At 43.2% G+C, this 21,666-nt stretch overlaps 2 protein-coding genes across 2 annotated transcripts in view; both read left to right on the top strand.

The window, feature by feature from the left end:
• Positions 1-5,422, top strand: part of ACSL1 (acyl-CoA synthetase long chain family member 1) — a 39,188-nt gene extending 33,766 nt beyond the window's left edge. The window contains exons 16-21 of the mRNA XM_075421844.1: positions 381-469; positions 1,995-2,111; positions 2,652-2,795; positions 3,319-3,420; positions 3,499-3,570; positions 3,769-5,422. Of these exons, the coding sequence (XP_075277959.1) occupies positions 381-469; positions 1,995-2,111; positions 2,652-2,795; positions 3,319-3,420; positions 3,499-3,570; positions 3,769-3,909 (665 nt within the window). The 3' untranslated portion in view covers positions 3,910-5,422. The remainder of the gene's footprint in view (positions 1-380; positions 470-1,994; positions 2,112-2,651; positions 2,796-3,318; positions 3,421-3,498; positions 3,571-3,768) is intronic.
• Positions 5,423-7,696: 2,274 nt separating this feature from the next.
• Positions 7,697-21,655, top strand: CENPU (centromere protein U). The gene is made up of 11 exons (XM_009933964.2): positions 7,697-8,104; positions 9,048-9,165; positions 10,623-10,725; positions 14,301-14,391; positions 15,493-15,568; positions 16,633-16,750; positions 17,154-17,232; positions 17,690-17,737; positions 19,037-19,098; positions 20,340-20,496; positions 21,200-21,655. Exons 1-11 carry the CDS (start codon positions 8,054-8,056, stop codon positions 21,335-21,337), a joined length of 1,041 nt encoding a protein of 346 aa, XP_009932266.2. The 5' UTR covers positions 7,697-8,053; the 3' UTR covers positions 21,338-21,655.
• The last annotated feature ends 11 nt before the right edge of the window (positions 21,656-21,666 follow it).

The following is a 21,666-nucleotide window of genomic DNA, read 5'->3' as shown; positions in this document are numbered from 1 at the left end:
CATTTTTTGGTGTTGGAACAAATAGTCTGCATTTCTGTCAGCTGTTGCATCTCAACCTCCTTAACTGAAATAATACTGATAACTGAAACTATAGTGGGACTTTTGCTGCTTAAATATGTCCATAGAGCGAGGATCCTGATTGTAAGAAAAAGCAAGCCTGAGTACCTGGTTCAGCTTGTAACATTGTAGGGATATCTGACAATTTAATGTTTCGGTCCCAGCCAACTGAAGCTAGTACTCTGCTGGTATTGGTGTAGTGCATTACCATTTTTCTTTTTTTATTATTTTTTTTATTTTATTTTAGCATGTAACCAGCTTATTGTTTTAAGAACCTGACTAAAAAGCAGCTAAGGCTATTGAAGTGTTGCTCTATTTAATAGGTCATGTTGGATCACCCATGCCATGCAATATGATCAAGCTTGTTGATGTACAAGACATGAATTACTTTGCTGCCAAAGGAGAGGGTGAGGTAAGTAATTTCAAAAGGTCAATATGAGCCCGTTATGAAACCTTGCAAAATGTTTTTTGTTCCTGAAAGAACAGGTAACTGTCTGAGTTTAGTAAAAGTGCTCAACGTGGTCTGCTACCTAAAATCAGACGCCTGCTTTGCCTGCATGCAGTGTCGGCTAACAGTTCACAGAAGCAAAACAGAAAATAGCATATTTGAGGGAAGAAAAAGCAGCTTACTGCGGGATAACAGATTACTATGTATTTATGGTTGTATGACCAACGTGCCATCTTTTAGGTGTGGAATAGCTGAGAAACTGGCAACCTCATACTGCATTTGTCCTCCAGTAAAATGCTAGCAGAGGGCATGCCCCCCGCTGCTAAGTGCTGGAGAAGAGCTGATGCGTGGAGCTTGTTACCCAGCTTGTGATGTGTGAAGTAATTTAAAGTGGCTGGAACACCATTAAGAGAAATGGAGATAAAATGCCATCAAGGCTGCTAATGATTTGTGACAACTGCCTGCATGTTCTGAACTTTTTTCCACAGCCTGCACAAATTGAACATGTATGTTTTACAAATTGCACTTTGAGTACTCAGCTTTATATGTAATGCTATCTGCTGTCTTTTTCAGTATTTTTTTCCAAGTAAAATATCTACAGCTTGAATTTTGTGTATAGGCTTTCAGCAGATGTTCATGTAGTGATTTATGTTATTCCCCAAACCTTGAAAGCAAATTAACTGTGGTATTTTTCATGTGCTTTTGAGAGACCTTGGGGGCGGTGAGAAACAGATAAATAAAAAGTAGCTTAAGCAAGTAACTAATTTGTGACTGCAAACAATATATAATCTTTATTTGGCTTGGTTGTAATTTGTGTGAGACTAGAAAGAAATTATTGGGCTTTAATTCCCAGAAATACTTAAGGATTTAGTTGGTCTTGGTGTTGGGGAAACTGCTTGCAAATGGAAAGCAGTGTCGAGATTCTTTCCTGTCTTGCATATGACCCCATGTTTAGTCTTCATCAGCAGTTTTTGCTTCGCTTCATATATGCTTTTAAAGCTTGGTGTGCTAGAGGAACTGAGTATAAATTGTCATAATGAGAAACAGTGAAGTAGTCCTTAAACTTCTAAAAATGTTTTGCTTGCATTTACTGTGAAAGTTTTTTCTGCATTAGGAATTAATTTGGACTTGAAAAAATATGGTAGCCCCTTAATATATCAGGTACTATCTTAGTCTTTCAGTCCTAACTTCCTCAGCGTCAACTATTTGGAGTTTAGCAGTAAGTGTTGCAACTTGTTTCACAGAACTGAAGCCCATAGCTAAGAAAATTTGCTCTCACTATCCTTTGTCTAAAACAGATCTTCCTTTATGCCAGTGGAAAATGTTAAGCCTCCAAAAACCACAAGCAGAGATTTCTCTACAAAGGCATAAACTTTGTCTTGTCTTTTTAGAGGGGGTTATTGAGAACCATTGGAGAAAGCATTTATTGCAAATAGTGTTTGTTAACTTCTCTTCGTAGTAGCAGACAGTAACAAATGACTCTTTTCAGGTGTGTGTGAAAGGGCCAAATGTATTTTGTGGCTATTTGAAAGATCCAGAAAAAACAGCAGAAGCTCTGGACAAAGATGGCTGGCTTCATACAGGAGATATTGGGAAATGGCTACCAGTAAGTTAACTTACATAGCTGAAATGTGCATCTGTAGTTATTGGCAGTAATTTAACAAATAAAGTAGAAAATATTTGGTATTAAACACAATGAATTAGGTGAAAGACAAGTAATTTTAGGAGGATAATTACTGTTGTAGATAAATCTGTGTGCCTGGAGCTAAAAAAAAAGGCACTAGTAGTGCCAATGCTGAGGCTTTCCCTAGTTTAGGTTAGATGGGTGCCGAGCCTGTCATCTTCTAACATGAGTTTGAGAGTATTCTGGCTCTAGCACTATTTTAGTGTACTACCTAATTAATGCTATCAATGACCCGACAGTTTATTCATTGAAGTTAGTTTGATGGCACTTTTTTTTTCTGTTATTGGAACCCTAACAAAGGTTGCACAGGAAGATCTGAAGTTTCAATGTGTAGAAACAAACTCTTGTTTGTATATTTAATTCTGTGGATCATTCTGCGATCTAGTGTGGCATGTTTAAGCTGTGTAGATTGTTTTTTCACTTGAAGTGCCTCTTCTGAGTGGAAGTTATTTCTGTCAACAGAATGGTACATTAAAGATCATTGACCGGAAAAAACACATATTTAAACTAGCCCAGGGAGAGTACATAGCACCAGAGAAAATAGAAAACGTCTATCTGAGATGTGAAGCCCTTGCTCAAGTGTTTGTCCATGGAGAGAGCTTGCAGGTAAGCATTCCTCAGGTGACTTTAAGAATGAGTGCAAGAGGAGACTGCAGAAAAGAGTGTTCCTTTCCTCCCTCTTCCCACCCCAAACTTTGGGACTGAAATCTTACAATTTCTTAGCACTATGCATTTTGGTTCTGAATGTGCTTCCAACTCAAGTGGTTATAGAACACATTTCTGCGTTTAGTTTCAGACCAGGTAGCAGAACTAACTGATTTAACTAAGTATTAATGACTGTACACAAGTTGCTAACAATATGCAGGGAAAATTAAAAAAATTTTTTAAAAAGCTTCCAAGATGTCCAGGCTTTTGCAAGTGTAAATAGAAATGTGGGTCTTAACAGGAGTAATTCTCTTAAGTGCAAGCTTCTGAACTGCACTCCTGTGTTCAAGCAGTAGAAAGCTGCTGACTTCACAGCAGGAGCAGAACTCCTGTCCCAAATCTAACACTGCCGGGTAAGAAACATGGAGGAACTAAAGTGTTGACTTTGTCAAGCTTTTTTTTCTTTTCAAAAATTCCTTTTTAGGCCTTCTTAGTAGCTATTGTGGTACCTGATCCTGAGACTTTGCGCAGCTGGGCCAAGAAGAAGGGATTTGAAGGCTCGTATGAAGAGCTATGCAGAAATAAGGTGAGTCATATCTAACTAAACCCTTAGCTGTTCCGCATCAGCTGTTTCAAGCTATACAATGTATCCCTGTTTCCACAGGACCTCAAACAACACATTCTGGAAGACATGGTGAGGATTGGGAAAGAATCTGGTCTGAAGTCATTTGAACAGGTAAGATGCTAATGAGAACTGAACACCTAATTCTTTAAATTTCTCAATACCAACATAGTATGACTCTGCAGAGACTGGTTTTAATTTGTCTGGAAAATCTTTAAAGTGGTGGGCTTTGTTATGACATCTGGGCAATCTTTTTCATAGCCTTGTCTGTTCCAAGGAATGCAGCTTGGCTAGTAACTGTTTATTTTCCAGGTCAAAGACATTGTCATGCACACTGAAATGTTTTCTATTGAAAACGGCCTGCTGACACCAACACTGAAGGCGAAGAGGCCAGAACTGAGAAAATATTTCCAGTCACAGATAAATGAACTGTATGCTAATGCCAAAATGTAACTGAGAATGGAATGAGGAAGGTGGCACGTGTCTGATGTCTGCTGTTGGCCTTCATATCTGTAATTTGACTACAGCAAACATAGGGAAGGAAACTGTGCAATCATTAACTTGTACAAAAATGGGTACTTGCCATAGGAACGTAGAAGAAATGGAACACTGCCTTACCGTCAAGTTGTGTTGCATACTGTTTTTATGGTGACCTACAATTTCCAAAAAGAGCCTTAACTATAAATGGTAACTCTATGTAAGTTATTTAAGACTTCCTTGGCCAAAAATGGGACTCTCCCTCACAGAGGAGCTGAGGTTTTCTTATTGCCAGCATGTTTGCTGTCTGCAGTGTATATTACAGTTGTCAGTTCCACAAAGGATTTGGCAGGTTTGAAAATGCCTCTAAGTATTGTGCATCCTCTGAAGGATTACTTAACCTGTTCAAAAAAAGAAAAAAAAAAACCAACCAACCACCAAAAAACCCCTCTGCGGTTGTGTAGCTGGTATCACATCTTAGATTAGCCCTAATATTAACTGGGGCAAAGCAGCTGAGTGTTTGTATTCCCTTCTTTATCTGCAGCCAGTTCAGAGATGTACTTCTGTAAGGCAGAAGTCAGAACCCCACACGAGGGAGTCTGGTTAATACAAGTTCCTCGGAGTAAATCTGCGTATGGCGGTTCTGCACTAGAAGTGTGGATGCAGTTAATTCAGCAAGTGTGGCCTTTGCTACGTTAACACAAATCCAGAGGGATGCCAGCCCTGTAAATGAGCAGATCCTAACTCTGGCAAGAACACTAGAGACCTAAAACCAAAACCATTCGGGAGGCTGGGCTATGCTAACAGTCAGGTAAACATTGCACCTGTACTAGCCACTTGTTTCCTTGTAATGAACCTGTGTTTAAAAAGCATTTTTAAAATGTGCCAGGTCCTCTCTAAGGGGAAGAGCTTCTGACATAACCTTTTAGTTTTCTGTGCTTTATGTATGAGCCACGGAGTATTCTTCACTGAATAGCAAAATAGGTCAGGTAGAATGTTTTTGCCTGATGCTTTGCAGCAGTTGGAAGTATTTAAATATGCCAACAGAACTGTGTGTGTCGGTGCAGGATAGGTGTTTGTTCAGGGATAAAAACCTAATTCCCAGATAAATTACAAAGTAACTATTACCTTTTGTTTGAGAAATCAGCAGAAATAAGCCTTATTACAGCGTAAGTCTTTTGCTATCCTTAACAGAGTTGGTTTTGCATTAGCATTTATTGCTGTTCTTTGAAAACATGGATATATGTAAAATACAAGCACAACGAGGTTTGCACTAAGATTTGTGTGTGATTGTAATGCACTACTCTGTAGCAAAATTTCCTACATGTGTGCAATTAAGGTACACAAATCCAAGTCAACTGTTAGAGCAGTAGTTTGTTACATTGGAATTCAAATGTTTGCTTAGTGTTGGCTATTTCTATGTTTTATAAAACCAAAACAATTTTCAAAACCAATTAAGGAAACCAAAATAAATATTTCTGCATTTCAATTCAGTGAAGTGTTTGTTTGTGTCAAGGAAAGATGCTGCTGACGAACAAGCCGAGGTGTAACTTGGTAATAACTCTGACAAGCTGTAAAACTCCACTGCTACAAACATACTAAATAGAGGATAAATGCTTGTGGTTGACGCTTTCCTTGGGAAGGTAACTTTCTGCTGTGGTCTGATACTTATGTGTACTTTTTTGGCCGGTATCTGTAAGAAAGGGATGTTGTATGTAACTTGCTCCATCAGTATTCTTAAACAACAAAAAAAATCTTTATTTTTGTCTTCAGTATGGTTTCTGACAGGTACTGTCCTTACTGCCATCAACTTTTCACTGAAATCTGGAGTTTTCTTAAGCTCTTACACTGCTTTTGGGTGGTAGTGGTTGTCCCTCCTGTGTTGTCAGCATTCCTCCACTTACACCATGCATCTGGTTTTAATGCATTGGGCTGGTATGAAAGATTTCGTGGGTAGATTTATCAGGTCATGGTAGATGAAGCATCACCACCAAGATAATGCTTAGAACTGTCTCGATGTTACTGTGAGATAAGGAACACTTCTGTTCCTAATCATGGTAGACTTTTTTCATTTTGGAGTAATTTTGTATGTTCCTTTATCCATTCCTTCCCTGCTGAAGGAACTCTATCCAAAGTTCTGTCACTTATTCAACACTGTATTCACCTGGTGTGTATGGTGCCTGGAAAGACAGAGTGAAGGATCACAACACCTCTCCTACTGCAGATGCTAAGAGAGGGCTGAGAGCTGGATCTAACATGACCCCGCAGAGAAAGCTTTCTGCTGGAAACAAGGCTCTGCTCTGTACTACTGATTGCTACCTTCGGCTCAGGCTGCTAAAGGGGGCTGGGTGCTGCAGCCAGCAAACTACGAGTGCAGAGACACCACCACCCCACCCCACCCACCCCCCGGAGTGGGGGGGACACAGCAGCAGATCACTGGAGGAAGTAAGACTTCTGACAAATCATAAACCTCCCATTAACAACATTGAGTAACTAAATGTCAGAGCCCTGGACTGCAAGTTCTCAATCTCAATCCTACTTTTTCTGGCACATTAGTTGAGCAGGTACTATTTTTGTACATTTTGAATCAATTTCTTAACTGCTGCAACTCTCTGACCTTAGATATCAGGTTATTGTTATAGAAATGATCCTGGTCACTTGGTTTTCTAGAGAGGTGGGAGATCACACAGAACCACAGAATGTTCGGGGTTGGAAGGCACCTCTGTGGGTCATCTGGTCCAACCCCCCTGCTGAAGCAGGGTCACCTACAGCAGGCTCCACAGGACCTTGTCCAGGCAGGTCTTGAATATCTCCAGAGAAGGAGACTCCACAACCTCCCTGGGCAGCCTGTTCCAGGGCCCTTACCCTCAGAGGGAAGAAGTTCTTCCTTGTGTTCAGCTGGAACTTCCTGTGCTTCAGTTTGTGCCTGTTGCCCCTTGTCCTGTCACTGGGCACCACTGAAAAGAGCTTGGCCCCATCCTCCTGACACTCAATCTTCAGATATTTGTAAGCATTTATAAGGTCGCCTCTCCGCCTTCTCTACTCCAGGCTGAACAAGCCCAGCTCCCTCAGCTTTTCTGCATAGGAGAGATGCTCCAGTGCCCTCATCATCCTTGTTCTGCTGGACTTTCTCCAGTAGCTCCTCATCTTTCTTGAACTGGGGAGCCCAGAACTGGACACAGTACTCCAGATGGGGCCTCACTAGGGCAGAGTAGAGGGGGAGGAGACCCTCCCTGGACCTGCTGGCCACACTCCTCCTAATGCACCCCAGGATGCCATTGGCCTTCTTGGCAGCCAGGGCACACTGCTGGCTCACGGTCAACCTGTCGTCCACCAGGACACCCAGGTCCCTCTCTGCAGAGCTGCTCTCCAGCAGGTCCGCCCTAAGCCTCTACTGGTGCATGGGGTTGTTCCTCCCCAAGTGCAGGACCCTGCACTTGCCCTTGTTGAACCTCATCAGGTTCATCTCTGCCCAGCTCTCCAGCCTGTCCCGGTCTCGCTGGATGCCAGCACAGCCTGCCGGTGTGCCCGCCACCCCTCCCCAGCCGGGCCGCGGGAGGCGGAGCCGCTCTGCCGGGGCGCGACCGGCGCTTCCCCTTCCGGCGCTGCGCCTGCCCCTCCCGGTTCGAACCGCGACGGGCGGGAAGGCGACGGGCGGGCGGGTGGGCGGCTGAGGGGCCGGGCCCAGGGGCAGCGGTGGCCGCGGGGACCCCGCGCCGGGCGCGGCGAGCGGTGGGGCCGCCGCCCGCCATTTCTGCTCCTGAGGCGGCGGGCCGGGGCCTGCCCGTGAGGGGCGCGGGGGCCGGGGGTCTCCCTCAGGAGGGAAGCGGCCGCTGTGAGGCGAGAGTAGAGGCGCAACAGCGCTCTGCGCGGCCTTGCCGTATATTTTGTATTTATATTTATATTGCTAACTTCTGCGGGCTACGCCAGGCGCTGGGCTGGGCTGGCCTAAGAGAGGGAGTTTTAACGCTTTTAAAGCGGGTTATGCACAGCACGTTGCGTTAACAAAGATTTCCCGCTCTCTCCCAGCTAGTGAGACAGAGGAGGACTGGCGTCAGGGACAGTTTTTCACTGACTTTATCCCCAGTTGTGTATTTAGCAGCCTGTACTGAACAGCGAAATGTCCTCAAAGAAGAAAACGAAGAGAGATCGTTCCGGGAATAAATCAGAGGTGAGTTCTGCCGCCCGAGCGGGGTGAGGCCAGCGGGCGTTGGGCGGCTTCGCTGCGGCGCTGAAGGCGAGCGCGGGGCTCTGCCGGGGCCGCTTTGGGGCCTGTCCGGTTCGTTTTCTGCTTGTAGGAGCAGTGCGTCGTCAGGCAAAACGGGCCGCTGGCTGGCGGACAGGCGGGGGTTTGGAAGCGGTCTGGTGAAATCAGAGAGCGGCTCGCAGCGGAAATGGTTGATGTGCCTGCGTTGGGTACCGCGGAAAGAGCTGCGAGGCGCTGGGAAGCGCTGGTGGAATTGAAAGCTCGGGAAGCTGGTGTTTGCTGCATGTAATTCCCTTTCCCTGCGCACACACACGCAGGAGCGAGGAAATTCACTCCCAGGCTTTGGGTGTGAATGGCACGTTTACAAACATTTGATAAACCAGTGCCATTCTCCCCTACTCTTTTGCTTTACTGCTTGTGGGTAATACTTGACTTACAAATTCTGCCTTTTATAAGAAGTTATGCATAGCTTTTCAGGCTTTTTTAAAAAGTGAGACTCATTAAATTGGACAGGGATGGACATTCACGTCATACAGAGATGACAGAAGAAATATTTTGATGCCTGAAAAGAAAAAGGCTACGGATCGTAGATACCAGCTATTAGATTGTTGTAAGATTTCTAAGCTTGTACACTTAGTTTTATAAAATAAGACAAAGCTGACGCTGCAGTATAATATTAAATAGCAGAATATGTCACTTCTATACCATTACTTCTCTTAGGGGAAAAAAACATAGCCTGAGGAAAAACCACATGCTTCAAATACTTTATCTCGTAGCTTGCCAGTAAATATGGTCCAGGTTAAATGCATTTCTAGTAGTCAAATGCTCTTGAAATTCGTCATCATATTTAATCTGTTTTACACTCAAAAAGCTGGATGGACTCACTATTAACTTCATACCCATGCAGGAACACAAAGCCAGCTCCCATCTTCACTGGAAGTTGCTTCCACCCGGGGAACCAGATGTCTCAAGGATATTGAAAATAGCGGAAGCAAATCAGCTTGAGGAGCTTGAGGATTCTTTTGGTTAGTATTAACTTCAGTGTCGTTTAATGTATGATTTTTCATGAGCAAACCATACAGGCAAAATATTTTGATGCTTGCTTAGGAAAGGATATTGTTTCTTTGGCATAGAAAATTATGGGCAGGAGAGACAGGGCTATTTTTGAGAGAGGTGTTACTTTCTGTCACTTAAGAAGTAACAAGTGTAACACCGTAATACGTGCAAGTAAAAGTTGATAGAAAAATACTGGCTATTGAAGTTTTACAGTCTGGGTGGTAGAATTTCATGCAATATAATATTGCAGTTGTGTAGAAGTTTATGTTTTAAAAGGAAAGTTCAATATCTTAAGTTACTCTATTAAATTACACAAATTATGATGTGAAAGTTTTTGCTGTTGTGGGAGTATTCATGGCAGCAAACTTCAATGTTCACAGGGATGTTATTCTACTTAAAAAGCAACATCGTAAAACCATACTGTTTTTGGTGAAGCATTAAAACCACTTTCATGCTCCGTATGGGACTTGCACAGTGAGGCATCGGTGTACTGGAAGAGAATCCATTTAGGTGGAATACATGCCCCTGGGTGAAGTTCTCTGTTAATAAACATTTATAGCTCTCACATGTCAGTGTTGGTGAAAAAAATCGTTGAAAAACTGTGTAACTAGAAGTTGTGGAGAAAATGACAAGAGCTGTTTCTCAGCTGTAATATTTATTACTGTAAGAAAATCATGGAAATACACATGTAACTACTAGAAGCAGCATTGAAAATGAGCTAATATAGCAAAATGTTGCAATATAGCAAAAGGGTTGTCGTAAGGGAAAGTCTGCAGAATTAAAAGCTCTTCTCTTCCTCACTTCCGTGGTACGTGTTAAAAACTATAAAAAGGATGTCCACTAACACTAACGTAAACTAACACTAAATTTTTGTGGCAGTGTGCTTGAAAAAAATATACTATGGAAGGCAGGCTACAACCTTAAGGTTCTTGGCATTTTAATCTGTTCTGGTAGCTACCTTCAAGAATTCCACATTTACAAACTTGCTGTAGCAGCTTTAACTGTCATCTTATAACATCCAATAAAGCAGCTAAAAATCTGTATTAAAGAAGAGGTAAAAGTTAGAAAGTAGTTGTTTAAATGTGTAGAAGATTGGTGTATGCCATAGCAAAGAGAGACTTTAAATAAACCGTACAAACTGTTTTGCTTGCTGTGTGCCATACGTACGTGCTGAGCTTTCATGCACCTTTGGTTTCAGTTTGTAAAGAAATAGCAGGTGGGTGAGTATAGAAACTATGAAGCTTTTCACTACGTATATTTTTCCTTATCCTCAAACAATACTTTTCATAAGAATTCATTTGTATTAGTGAGCAAATCACAGAAATTCTAACTAAAAGCTGAGTGGCAGGCAGTGCTAGCACGTCCATGCTCTTTGCCTGAACGATTGGGAACCATTTTCCTACAGCTTGTGTCCTGTTCTTTATAGATCACCCTTTGCACAGTACCGCTGTGGATGCTTACGGAGAGGAACATTCGCACGAGTCACTTGGTCGTGTTTCAGCTCCACCAAGGAAAAATACAGAAAGAAGGTCTGGTGAAAAAAAAAAATTGCCAGCATTTCATTTAATCTTTAGTTTTTTATATTAAATGGGTTTCCCTAGTTGCTTATTAAACAGATGCTTTAACTTTAATTTTCCCAAATGAGAAACCAAAGGAATAAATAAGATTGGGGAATGTAGAGAAGAAATGGGAGAATAAATTAGTGTTTGCCTTTTGGAAGCAGTACATTGATTTAAGTACTTACTGTATTTGTTTTTCACACTAAAGGACTTTAAAATACAGACTCATAGAAGCACAGAATGCTTTAGGTTTGAAGAGACCTTAGAGGTCATCTAGTCCCACCCCCCTGCACTGAGCAGGGACATCTTCAATTGGACCAGGGTGCTCAGAGCCCCGTCCAACCTGGCCTGGAATGTTTCCAGGGATGGGGCATTGACCACCTCTCTGGGCAACCTGGGCCAGGGTTTCACCACTCTCACTATAAACAATTTCTTCCTTATATCCAGTCTAAATCTGCTCTCTTTTAGTTTAAAACTGTTACTCCTTGCCTTCTCACAACAAGCCCTGCTAAAAAGATTTTGGCCATCTTTCCTGTAGGCCCCTTCAGGTACTGGAAGGCCACAGTAAGGTCTCCCTGCAGCCTTCTCCAGGCTGAACAGCCCCAACTCTCTCAGTCTTTCCTCACAGCAGAGGTGCTCCAGCTCTCGGACCATCTTTGTGGCCTCCTATGGCCCGGCTCCAACAGGTCCATGTCTGCCCTGTGCTGAGGGCTCCAGAGCTGGATGCAGGACTCCTGGTGGGGTCTCACCAGAGTGGAGCAGAGGGGCAGAATCCCCTCCCCCTCCCTGCTGGCCACGCTGCTGGGGATGCAGCCCAGGGTACGGTTGGCCTGCTGGGCTGCGAGCGCACATTGCAGGGTCATGTCCAGCATTCCATTCACCAATACCCCCACATCCTTCTCAGCACAGCTGCTCTCAATCCCTTCATCCCCCAGCCTGTGTTGATAGCGGGGGCTGCCCCAGTCCAGATGCAGTACCTTTCACTTGGGCTTGTTGAACCTCATGAGGTTCACACAGGCCCACCTCTCCAGCTTGTCCCAGTCCCTCTGGATGGCATCCTGTCCTTCTGGTGTGTCAACTGCACCACTCAGCTTGGTGTCATCTGCAGACTTGCTGAGGGTGCACTCAATCTCACTGTCCATGTCATTGATGAAAATGTTAAACAGCATCCGTCCCAGTATGGAGCCCTGAGGGACCCCACTTGTCACCGATCTCCATCTGGACATTGAGCCATTGACCACTACCCTCTGGCTGCAACCTTCCAATTAATTCCTTGTCCACCAAACAGTCCATCCATCAAATCCCTATCTCTCCAATTTAGAGAGAAGGATGTTGTGGGGGTCCATGTCAAAGGCCTTACAGAAGTCCTGGTAGATCACATCTGTAGCTCTTTCCTTGTCCACTGATCTAGTCACACCATCATAGAAAGCCACTAGTTTGGTCAGGCAGGACTTGCCCTTGGTGAAGCCATGCTGGCTGTCTCGAATCACCTCCCTGTCCTCCATGTGCCTTAGCACAGCTTCTAGGAGGCTCTGTTCCATGATCTTACCAGGCACAGAGGTGAGGCTGACAGGTCAGTAGTTCCCAAGGTCCTCCTCCCTACCCTTTTTTAAAATGGGTGCAATGTTTCCCTTCTTCCAGTCACCAGGGCCTTTGCCTGACTGCCATGACCTTGCAACTGTCACGGAGAGTGGCTTGGCAATGACATCAGCCAATTCCCTCAGGACTCTGGGATGCATCTCGTCAGGTCCCACAGATTTGTGTATGTTCAGGTTCTTCAGGTGGTCCTGAACCTGGTCTTCCCTTACATGGGGAGGGGCTTTACCCCCCTGGTTCCCATCTTGTCATCCATCAACTTGGGAGGGGCAAGGAGAGAGGCTGCCGGTGAAGACTGAGGGAAAAAAGTTGTTGAGTACCTCAGCCTTCTCCTTGTCTGTTGATACGAGGTCGCCATTCTTGTTCATGGGGTGAGTATGCTTTCTTTAACCTTCCTTTTCTGGCTGACATATCTGTAGAAGCCCTTCTTGTTATTCTTTGCATCCCTTGCCAAGTTCAGCTCCAGCTGCGCCTTGGCCTTCCTGACCCCATCCCTGCACAGCCTGGCAGCGTCCCTGTGCTCTTCCCAGTATACCTGTCCCTGCTTCCACTGTCTGTGCAGTTCCCACTTGCCCTTTAGTTTGACCAGCAGGTCTCAGCTCAGCCATGCTGTTCTCTTGCTTTCTTCTCCTGATTTCTTACACCTGGGGACTGAGAGCTCTTGCACTCTATGGAAAGCATCCTGAAAGATCTGCCAGCTCTGTTCTGCCCCCCCCTGTCTCTGAGGACCGTTTCCCAGGGGGTCCCATTGACCAGCTCCTTGAAGAGCTGTAATTTTGCTTTCCTAAAATTCAGGGTCCTGACTTTACTCTTCACCTGGTCCTTATCCCTCTGGACTGTGAACTCCACCAATGCATGATCACTGCAGCCCAGGCTGCCTCCAGTCTTGATGTCACCAATGAACTCCCTTGCATTGGTGACCATCAGGTCCAGTATCACATCCCCTCTGGTAGGGCTGTCTGTGACCTGGCTTGAGGAGTTATCCTCAGTATGCTCCAGGAGTCTCCTGGATTGTCTGCTGCTCGCCCTGCTACTTTTCCAGCAGGTACTGGGGTGGTTGGAGTCCCTTGGCAAGACGAGAGGCTGCGAGCGCGAAGCCTCCTGGAGCTGGAGGAAGAAGGCTTCGTCTGTAGGCTCACCTTGATCGGGCAGCCTGGAGTAGGCACCAACCACAAGGTTCCCTGTGTTGCCTCAGTCTCTGATTCTTACCCATAGGCTTTCGACCTGCTCGTGGCTGTGATTCAGAGACAGCTCTGCACACCCTGTCTGTTTCTTGATGTAGAAGGCAGCGCCTCCACCCCTCCTTCCTCACCTCCTGTCCCTCTGAACAGGCTGTAGCCATGTCATATCTCTGTGAGATATTAGTTAGTCTTCTAAATGCTGGTGTCTTTGAAGTTAAAAAGGTAAAATACAATTTTTTACAATAGGTAAAAGCCAGTTAAACTATATGTAACAAAGAAAATTAATTTTAAAAAAATCTTCAGTGCAGGTTTTAGTATGTTTCTTATTTGTTAAATCAAATTTGGTTTAAATCTGAAACAGTTCTTGAATGAAATAGCAAGACAATAATAGAACTTGCATGAGAGTGTGTTTTTTTGATTTCTAACCTCGCCCCGCCACTGAGAAAGCCTTATCCTTTCCTGCTAAAATATCCTCAATAATAATTCTGTTTCCCTTTCAAAGTTTCTCCTCAAAACCACAGGGCTATCCCAGTGGTCAGTTAGTAATGGATTTCCAGTTGTCGCAAGGGTTGCTGGTAGGGGGTAAAGGTTCTGTTCCCTTTATACGCCATTTGCAACTTTGTATGGAGCTGATTTAGGGGGCACAAACTGAATGACATAGCAATACAAAATGTTGCCCAAAATGTCAGGTTTTGTTGTTTATATGGTTGAAGATCATTCTTTCTCAGCGTGTATCGCGTTTACATGTGGATATTTTTTTTTTCCTAGTAAAAAACCGCGTCACTCGAAAACATCTGGTGGTGATGCGCCGAAATTCAGCACAGCTGGTCCTGAAGATGAACCCCTTAAGGAGAACGTGGTACAGAGAAAGTTGCATCAGTATATCAGTTAATTTAATTTTAACTTGCTTCATGCCTTGCCTGCATCAGAGAGGAGGGGAGAGCAAGACCTTTCATTTGTGTCTTAGTCCTTCCTTAGTACTTAATTGTGTCCTCAGAGTATTCTTGTGAGATGGCCAAGTGAAATACTTAAAGCTACAGTCATCGTGTCCACAGGGAATATAGTAGCCAGGTGTTCCTGTGCCGTGTAGCCCGTTCTCTTGCTCAGCTGGGAATATGTTCTTTTCTTCTTTATGTCTGGAATATATGTTCTTAAAGAATAGCATACTAAATGGAATATAAATCCCTCGTACTTGTTCAGTATTGAGGTAAGAACATATTTATGAGAGAATTGAATTTTCCATTGATAAAATTCATTTTTATTATATATTGGAATTAGACAAAAACCACTTGGTTTTGAATGAGTGTTTTTCCACACTTAGACTGCAATTAGTGTAAAATGCTTTGGGCCCTCTTAGCTTCCAGGTCTACAGAAGAAGAGTTAACTGCAGACTTGAGAAAGTAGGCCTGTGGTAAAAGAAGCTATGCAGTCGTTTGCATAGAAGTTTTTAATGTAGTGACATTAATTGGAATTGTTGAAAATCCTTTTGTAAAATTCAGTGCAGAGCAGTAGTCTTTCATCAGTAAACTGCACGTATGCAGCAGTGTTGTAGAATTACTGCTTTGTGCTGGTGTCACAAAGTAGTCTAAGTAGAGACAGAACTGGGGCGGAACGTGGCTGAAACAGAAGGCAGGCAGGCACTGTTGATCAGAGAACTGTTAATACCGAGCGGCGATGGTGCTGATCCAATGGGCCCTACGCCCCTCACAACGTTCCTCCGGCTGTGTGGCAGAGGCTGACGTGTCAGTCGGTCAGCGCGGTCAGGCAGCTGCGGTCCCGCAGCAGCGCGATCGCTGTGCTGTGGTTCTGGCGAAGTAGCCCTGAGTAAATGTTACTGACGTTTCAGTCGTGAAAAGCTGAGATACTTCCATGTGCTCTGCCTAATTGCCATCTCTCTGAACTTTAAATGAGTAAACCTAGGGTTGTCTTTTATTAAGTTAATCTGCTTTTTGTATCACAGAAGGCTCTGAATGCTACTCAGTTCCAGGCAAAAAAGAAGCAGCCGCCTTCGGAGAAGAACACGTCAGATCCTTCTGGTAACGCAGACTTTTCAAAACTCCCGTATGGCTTTTCCTCATTCAGGATGAGTGCTTTTCCATAACTCCGCAGTTTTCATTCCTGATAGGCAGCAACATACTGCTTCTGCAGATGGGAGGTTTTACTTTCAGTTCTGGTCTAGACGCTCATTAGCAATGGTTAAACAGAGGAGCTGGTGTGCCACGCAGCTCTGATCCCCACGGTTTGCATCCCTGCACTTGCCTGTTCCTCCCCGGAAGGGGTGAAGCGTAGGTGTGTGTTGTCCCTGGCACGCAGTCCGCAGAGGGAAGGCTGGCTCCGTGGCTGTGGAGCTGTAGGAGGCTTCAGGGTGTCACTTGGTCTGGAAGCCTGGAGCACCAGGTGGTGGGGCAGAGCTCGGAGTGCCCCTGACTGGCAGCGTAGGCCCAGCTGCTGGTATGAAGGCCTTGGAGATAGGGAGCTTCCAGACAGCGGCATTTTTTGGTATAGGCAAACTGTTTCTCAGGTGTCGGCTTGCTTCCTGTGAACTGTACCCCGTCACGTTCAAGGACTAGATTTACACTGGGGAGTGTGTGAAGAAACATGGTTTAAGGTTTTGTGGAATTAGCTAATAATGCTGTTGCAAAGTTTCAAGAAAAATATTCATATATAGCTTTTTTTTGAAGCATATATGGTATCAATACAAAATGCTTACAAGTATGCTGTAATGACTCGTGATTCTTGGAGTGATGCAGGCTGCCCAAACTCAAGCTGAGAGTTTTCACAGCACAAACAGCTGTGTGTACAATACACTGTATGGCTTGTCAGTTAGTGTAAGAATGTGCTCCTGGGCTTGTTTGAAATGATGAAGAATAAGAAATAAATTGTATATAATTGATCATCCAAATTCTAAAGTGCTCCCAGATGAGTCTGTCATAGTTGCTCAGCCAAAGACAGACGAAATAATTCATATTTCCCTCAAGTTTCATATGAAAATATTCATAACTTTTACATGGTTATTTTTATGGTGGGTGTACTAACTTTTCTGTTATTTTAGAACATGTATCTGAATTGTACAACGCTTAACGTTATTTTGTTGTTTCAGTGGACAGCCCGTGTTCTGTACAGGTTTGGTGTCCCAAAGAGCTGAAAAGAGCTCCCAGAGATGTTACAGAACTGGATGTTGTTCTGGGTGAATTTGAGAACATAGTAGCAAATTACGGGTAAATATTCTGCTTTCCTATGGCTCGATACTCAAAAAGTTTTAAAAACAAATTACCCGCCTTTTGCTGAAGGGCCGTCCTTTAGGGAATGCCGTATTGCATGGTTGCATTCTGATGTTATTTTAATGATTATTAGGTTTCTGCAATACAAATATTTTTCGTATGTGATCTTGAGGAGATCTCCAGGAATTTGATATTTTTCCAAACATAACAACACCACATCTCAGTTCATGTATTTCAATGTAGAAATTAAGCTGTTGCTAGTACATGAAAGATCCGCAGGGGCCTGTGCTACTAGCTGCTTAACACTGGGTTTTATTCATTACTCAAAGGAATGTTTTGGGATGAGATTTCTCCTTTACTAAACCAAATGGGCTGTGTTTTGTCCCTCTGACTCCTCCAGACAAAGCATAGAATCAAACATTTGCAGAAAAGCTGTCAATGACTTCTGTTCTGCTTTCAAGGACCAAATCACTGATCTGGTAAGTACACCATGAATAAAGCAAATATTTGTGGGAGTGATTATAGAGCTGTGCATTGCACATTACTTAAATTGTTAAATACAATGGATAAGTACTAAAACTGTAGTTGTAAGGAAATCATTAGAAGGAGTGAGTTTTAAAATGACTAGTTTTATACATTTTATGTAAAGTTATAGCAAAAATAAGCTAGGTAGTTATGGCACTGATTGGTACAAGGAGTATTACTTGCACTAACTGGTGCAAGATGATGAATTTTGTGAAAGTCTTCCTCTGGCATGAGGGGAGAGGAAAGCATCGATACACAAGTGATACACTTGTCATCTTCCTTTGAACCGGTGCTGGTTTTATAAACAGCTTTCTATGCTATTCCAAAGTAATTCTTGCACCCGGGGTTTTAGGAGGATAGAGATGAAATCAAGATCCATAGTCAATCCGTAATCCTTCTTTTCCTCTGTAGATAGCGGAAGTCCAGGAATTCAAGAATATGAAGAAAAAAAATGCTAAGGTAAATACATATTTCAAAGATGTACTGTCGCTAGACTGTACAGCGCACACAGGTGGGCACTGAAATTTCAAAAAGTTGACTGAAAGAAATGAAATAATTGACTAAAAAGTGTACCGTACTACATAGTCAACTGCACAAATAGAGGATGGAGTGTTTTTGGGAAAGGTCTGAGGAAATACGATGGATCTCAAGCTCCATACATACAGCGCTACACTGGTGTAAGGAGGAGCGCACATTAGGGTGCGTAGGTATCTATGCATGTGGATTACTCTTTTCTGTAACGATCACCAGTGAAGCCTCTGGAGAGCTAATTAAATATTGAGAGCTAACCTTCAAGAAATATAAATGAACATAAAATCTAGAAGAGAGCAGCAAAGCTGTGAGGATAGAATTGGATTGATTGGTTTAAAGGAGAGAAGGCTAAGGGAGCGGCGTTCCCTAAATATATGCAAGATTTTTGTTCAGAGGAAGGCAGTTCCTCGGTTTGTTCAGAGCAAGTCGGAATTCACTGAAAATGCGACAGGGGAATGTCTACAGGAGGGGGAACTGGGGTACGGGCAGGAAAACATCGCCGTGGTTTCATGCCCTACAGCGGAGATACTTGAGAGAAGGCCAGGCACTGTCTGCCAGGGGCTTTCTGCGCAGATTAACCTCTTCCACAAACTTTTTGATGACAAAATAGCTCTTAACAAGTCGGCACAAAGCTTATTCTGCGAGGTAGCAATTAATGTGCTAAAGTCTTGTTAATTTGAGGTGATACAGTAAGGTACTCTGCATGTAAAATGCAAATTTTAATACACATCTAGCATTCATGGACACTCAGTTGTCTGTATTTTGCCTTTTATACATTTGTTTAAAATAAAACTTGTAGTTGCTAAATTTATATTTTTTTTTTAATTGGATGTTGTACTAAAAAAAGCTTATTTATGCTTAGTTCCTGAGTTTTGGCAATCATACTGAACATACATTCATACCACTCTGCATTTTTCAAACAGAAATAAACAAAAACCTGCCAGAGATGATCACATTTGAGTTCAAAATGTCACAAACTCCTTTTGTATGCTTGTAATTCCCATGTCCCTTAAGAGAAGGAGAGGAGGGTTTGACACATTAAAGTTCTTTGAAATGTCTAGAATATGGATTTCAGATATGGCAGTTTGTAAGGTGTGGTATCTTGGAATCTTCCACACGCAGAATCTGGAGCGTAAAACCTCAAAGAAAAAAGCCGATGGCATTTGAGTTGCTTGCCTTTGTAGTGACAGAAACTGTTCCAAATACTTTCCTCGCTGTTTGTTTCAGGTAATAACAGACATCAAAAAGAAAAGGCAGCGACTGTTGCAACTCAGGGAAGAGCTAATTGGGTATGTTTCTAACGATGCCCAGTAACAGCCTGAAGAACTAAGGAGTCTGTTGTGTTTTGTAACTGAGAAGTGGAAGTCACTTTTTTTGTTCTTTCATTTTATTTTGATGAAACTCTGCTTCTGTTCTGTATTGCTTTCTGTTTTTACAAGAGCTCATCAGGGTAACCTCCCCTTTCCATGTTTCAGTTGCCTAGGCAGTCATTCCTGCAAGTTCTCTTAGCTAACGGGTAACGGGGGTGGTATTTCAGACCGCCTGTTGTAAGAAAAACCCTGACGCTACAATTGGAATTGCAGAGGTGGTGAATCATAAATTCACAAGGGTAATGCAGAGGGCTTTTGGGGTGGGAGAGTGTATTTCACCTCGGCAGTATGGCAACAACTCTGAATACATGGTTTGCTTCCATCTCCTCTAACTTGGCATTAATCTCAAGTATCATTTAGATACACAACACAGAAATTACATTATTTGGAAGAACCGTTAGACTTCCCCAAAGCCAGCTGGTTGCTAGTGACGAGTTTTACACTCAAGCTGCGTGCAGCATACATGCCAGCTCTGTCAGCGACCACGGGCCTGCATCCACGGAGGCAGATGACAAGGCCTCTCTCGTGGCCATGAGAGTCTGGTTTTCTTTGCAGTACTACGGACAAACTTCACGCAAAGAAATAACTGAAGACGTCCCTCAGTATGGGTTTGAACTCCTGCACAGATTGAAAGCTGTCTTCGCGTATTTTTTTGTTGTGTTTTAATCATTTGATCATTTTAAGCAAGCTTTTCTGCTGCAATGCTGTTAAATGAAAATGGCTGTTGGTGTTCAGGTTCTGGAGTGCTGATTTAGCGGCTTGAGCCCTTCAGCTTCCGTAGGCAGAGGTGTATCTAGTTTGTAGATCCCGAGTGTGCTTCAGCGCAAGCACGGAACACCTCAGCCTGCAAGCAGGTGTGTGCAGGAGCAGAACACCAGGCGCTGCTTCTGTTGAAAGCCGTAAGCGCTTAGGAGAGAGCGGCTGTATCGTCAGACTCAAAAGCGAGGTGTGGAAAAAAGTCTGGGTTTTTTGGGGGCGATTCGGACCTGTGCTCCCATGTAAATAATGCGCTGGTTGTTCAGTGAAGCAGTATGTTCTGCTAACGTCTGCTTTGTACTTCCCACCGACCTCTCCCTTACCTCTTCTTAGAGGAACTATGTTCATAGCTACTCATGAAATAAGTATTCAAATACAGTCATAAAAGCCTTGATCTATTTCAGAGCTGAACCACAACTGATAAAACTTCAAAGAGAATATGCTGAGGTACAGGAAAGGAAATCTTCCCTGAGGCAGGCGACTGAACTACTTACTGATTTAAAGGAGCTACAGCAAGACTGTCTGGATTACAGAGAAGAAAACCCAAAAGAAAAAGTGGTAGTAAGTACATATTTCACCTGTGTTTCTGAACTGATCTGCATCGGCCCCCTTTTTGTTTTTTCCTGGACCGATGGGCATTTCTATTATTGTTTAACTTACGTTAAATAGCAATAGTTTGTTAATTGTCTTTATGGAACCAACTTGCAAATCATTGCTGTAACTGTACTGCAGCATCTTTTTTTTTTTTTTTTTTTTTGCTTTTGTACTAAAAACCAAAGTATTTGAGAGAGGATTCTGTTACCTTTTGGCGTAGGACAGAAGTCTAACAGTTTTCCTCAGGTCTAATCTTTTTGGTTTTTCATAGAAATTGAAGATAGATTAAGTGGGAAACAAGTAATTAATTTCTTTTGTTGTTATTGTTCAAATAACAACAACAGAAAAGGGGAAAGCTCAGGTAGTTCTGTGTCTGTTCTATAAGGTATTGAATGCTAAGAACAGCGCTTGTACCTCATGACCGGATCACCTTCTGGCGTGGTCGCAGAGCTCCTTCCCCTTTCACCGCGGCTCACAGAATCACAGAATGGTAGGGGTTTCGTGGACAGCGAAATCCTGCCATTCCAGAGGACTCCCTAATGTTGGCTGTTCTTCACTTTTAAAAATTACATTGCACCATTTCAGATAGAGGACAAATAAATACAGATATGCAAGTGATTTTTCCAAGAGTTAAAGATGTTGCCTTGCCATTTTATTTCCTTAACAACAGTACGGAACTTCCAGCCTACCTGCTCTTCTGGTGGAGTCGCGGAGAGTTCTAGGAGCAGAAAGACACTTTCAGAATATTAATACGAAACTGGAAGAGGCTCTGGCGGTACAAAGAGGGAAGTTATCACAGAAACATTAAGTGCTTTTTCATAGACTTTTTGACATTTGTTAGGAACAATTACTAGAATGGACAGCGCTTAAAGTTTGTTGAATCATCGTTGCTCTGTTTTGCTTCAGTGTTTAAAAGAAGTCAGGTGATGTAATCAGAGATTGTATCTTCTATTGTCATATAGTCTGTGTAGGAACTTACTCGGAATGTCAGTGAAATTAGTGAAATAGCAATTCCAGTTAAAACTACTAAAACTTCTCTGTGCTCTGTTAGCAATGTTGGGTTTTAATCTTGGGCTATTAATGCGATCTGAAAGCATTCTATACTTTTAAAAGAGAACACAGACTTTGGTTGAACTA

Source organism: Opisthocomus hoazin, chromosome 5 (genome assembly GCF_030867145.1).
Source record: "Opisthocomus hoazin isolate bOpiHoa1 chromosome 5, bOpiHoa1.hap1, whole genome shotgun sequence".
Taxonomy (NCBI): domain Eukaryota; kingdom Metazoa; phylum Chordata; class Aves; order Opisthocomiformes; family Opisthocomidae; genus Opisthocomus; species Opisthocomus hoazin.
Note: the sequence above shows the minus strand (reverse complement) of the source record. Positions and strands in the feature narration are given on the sequence as shown.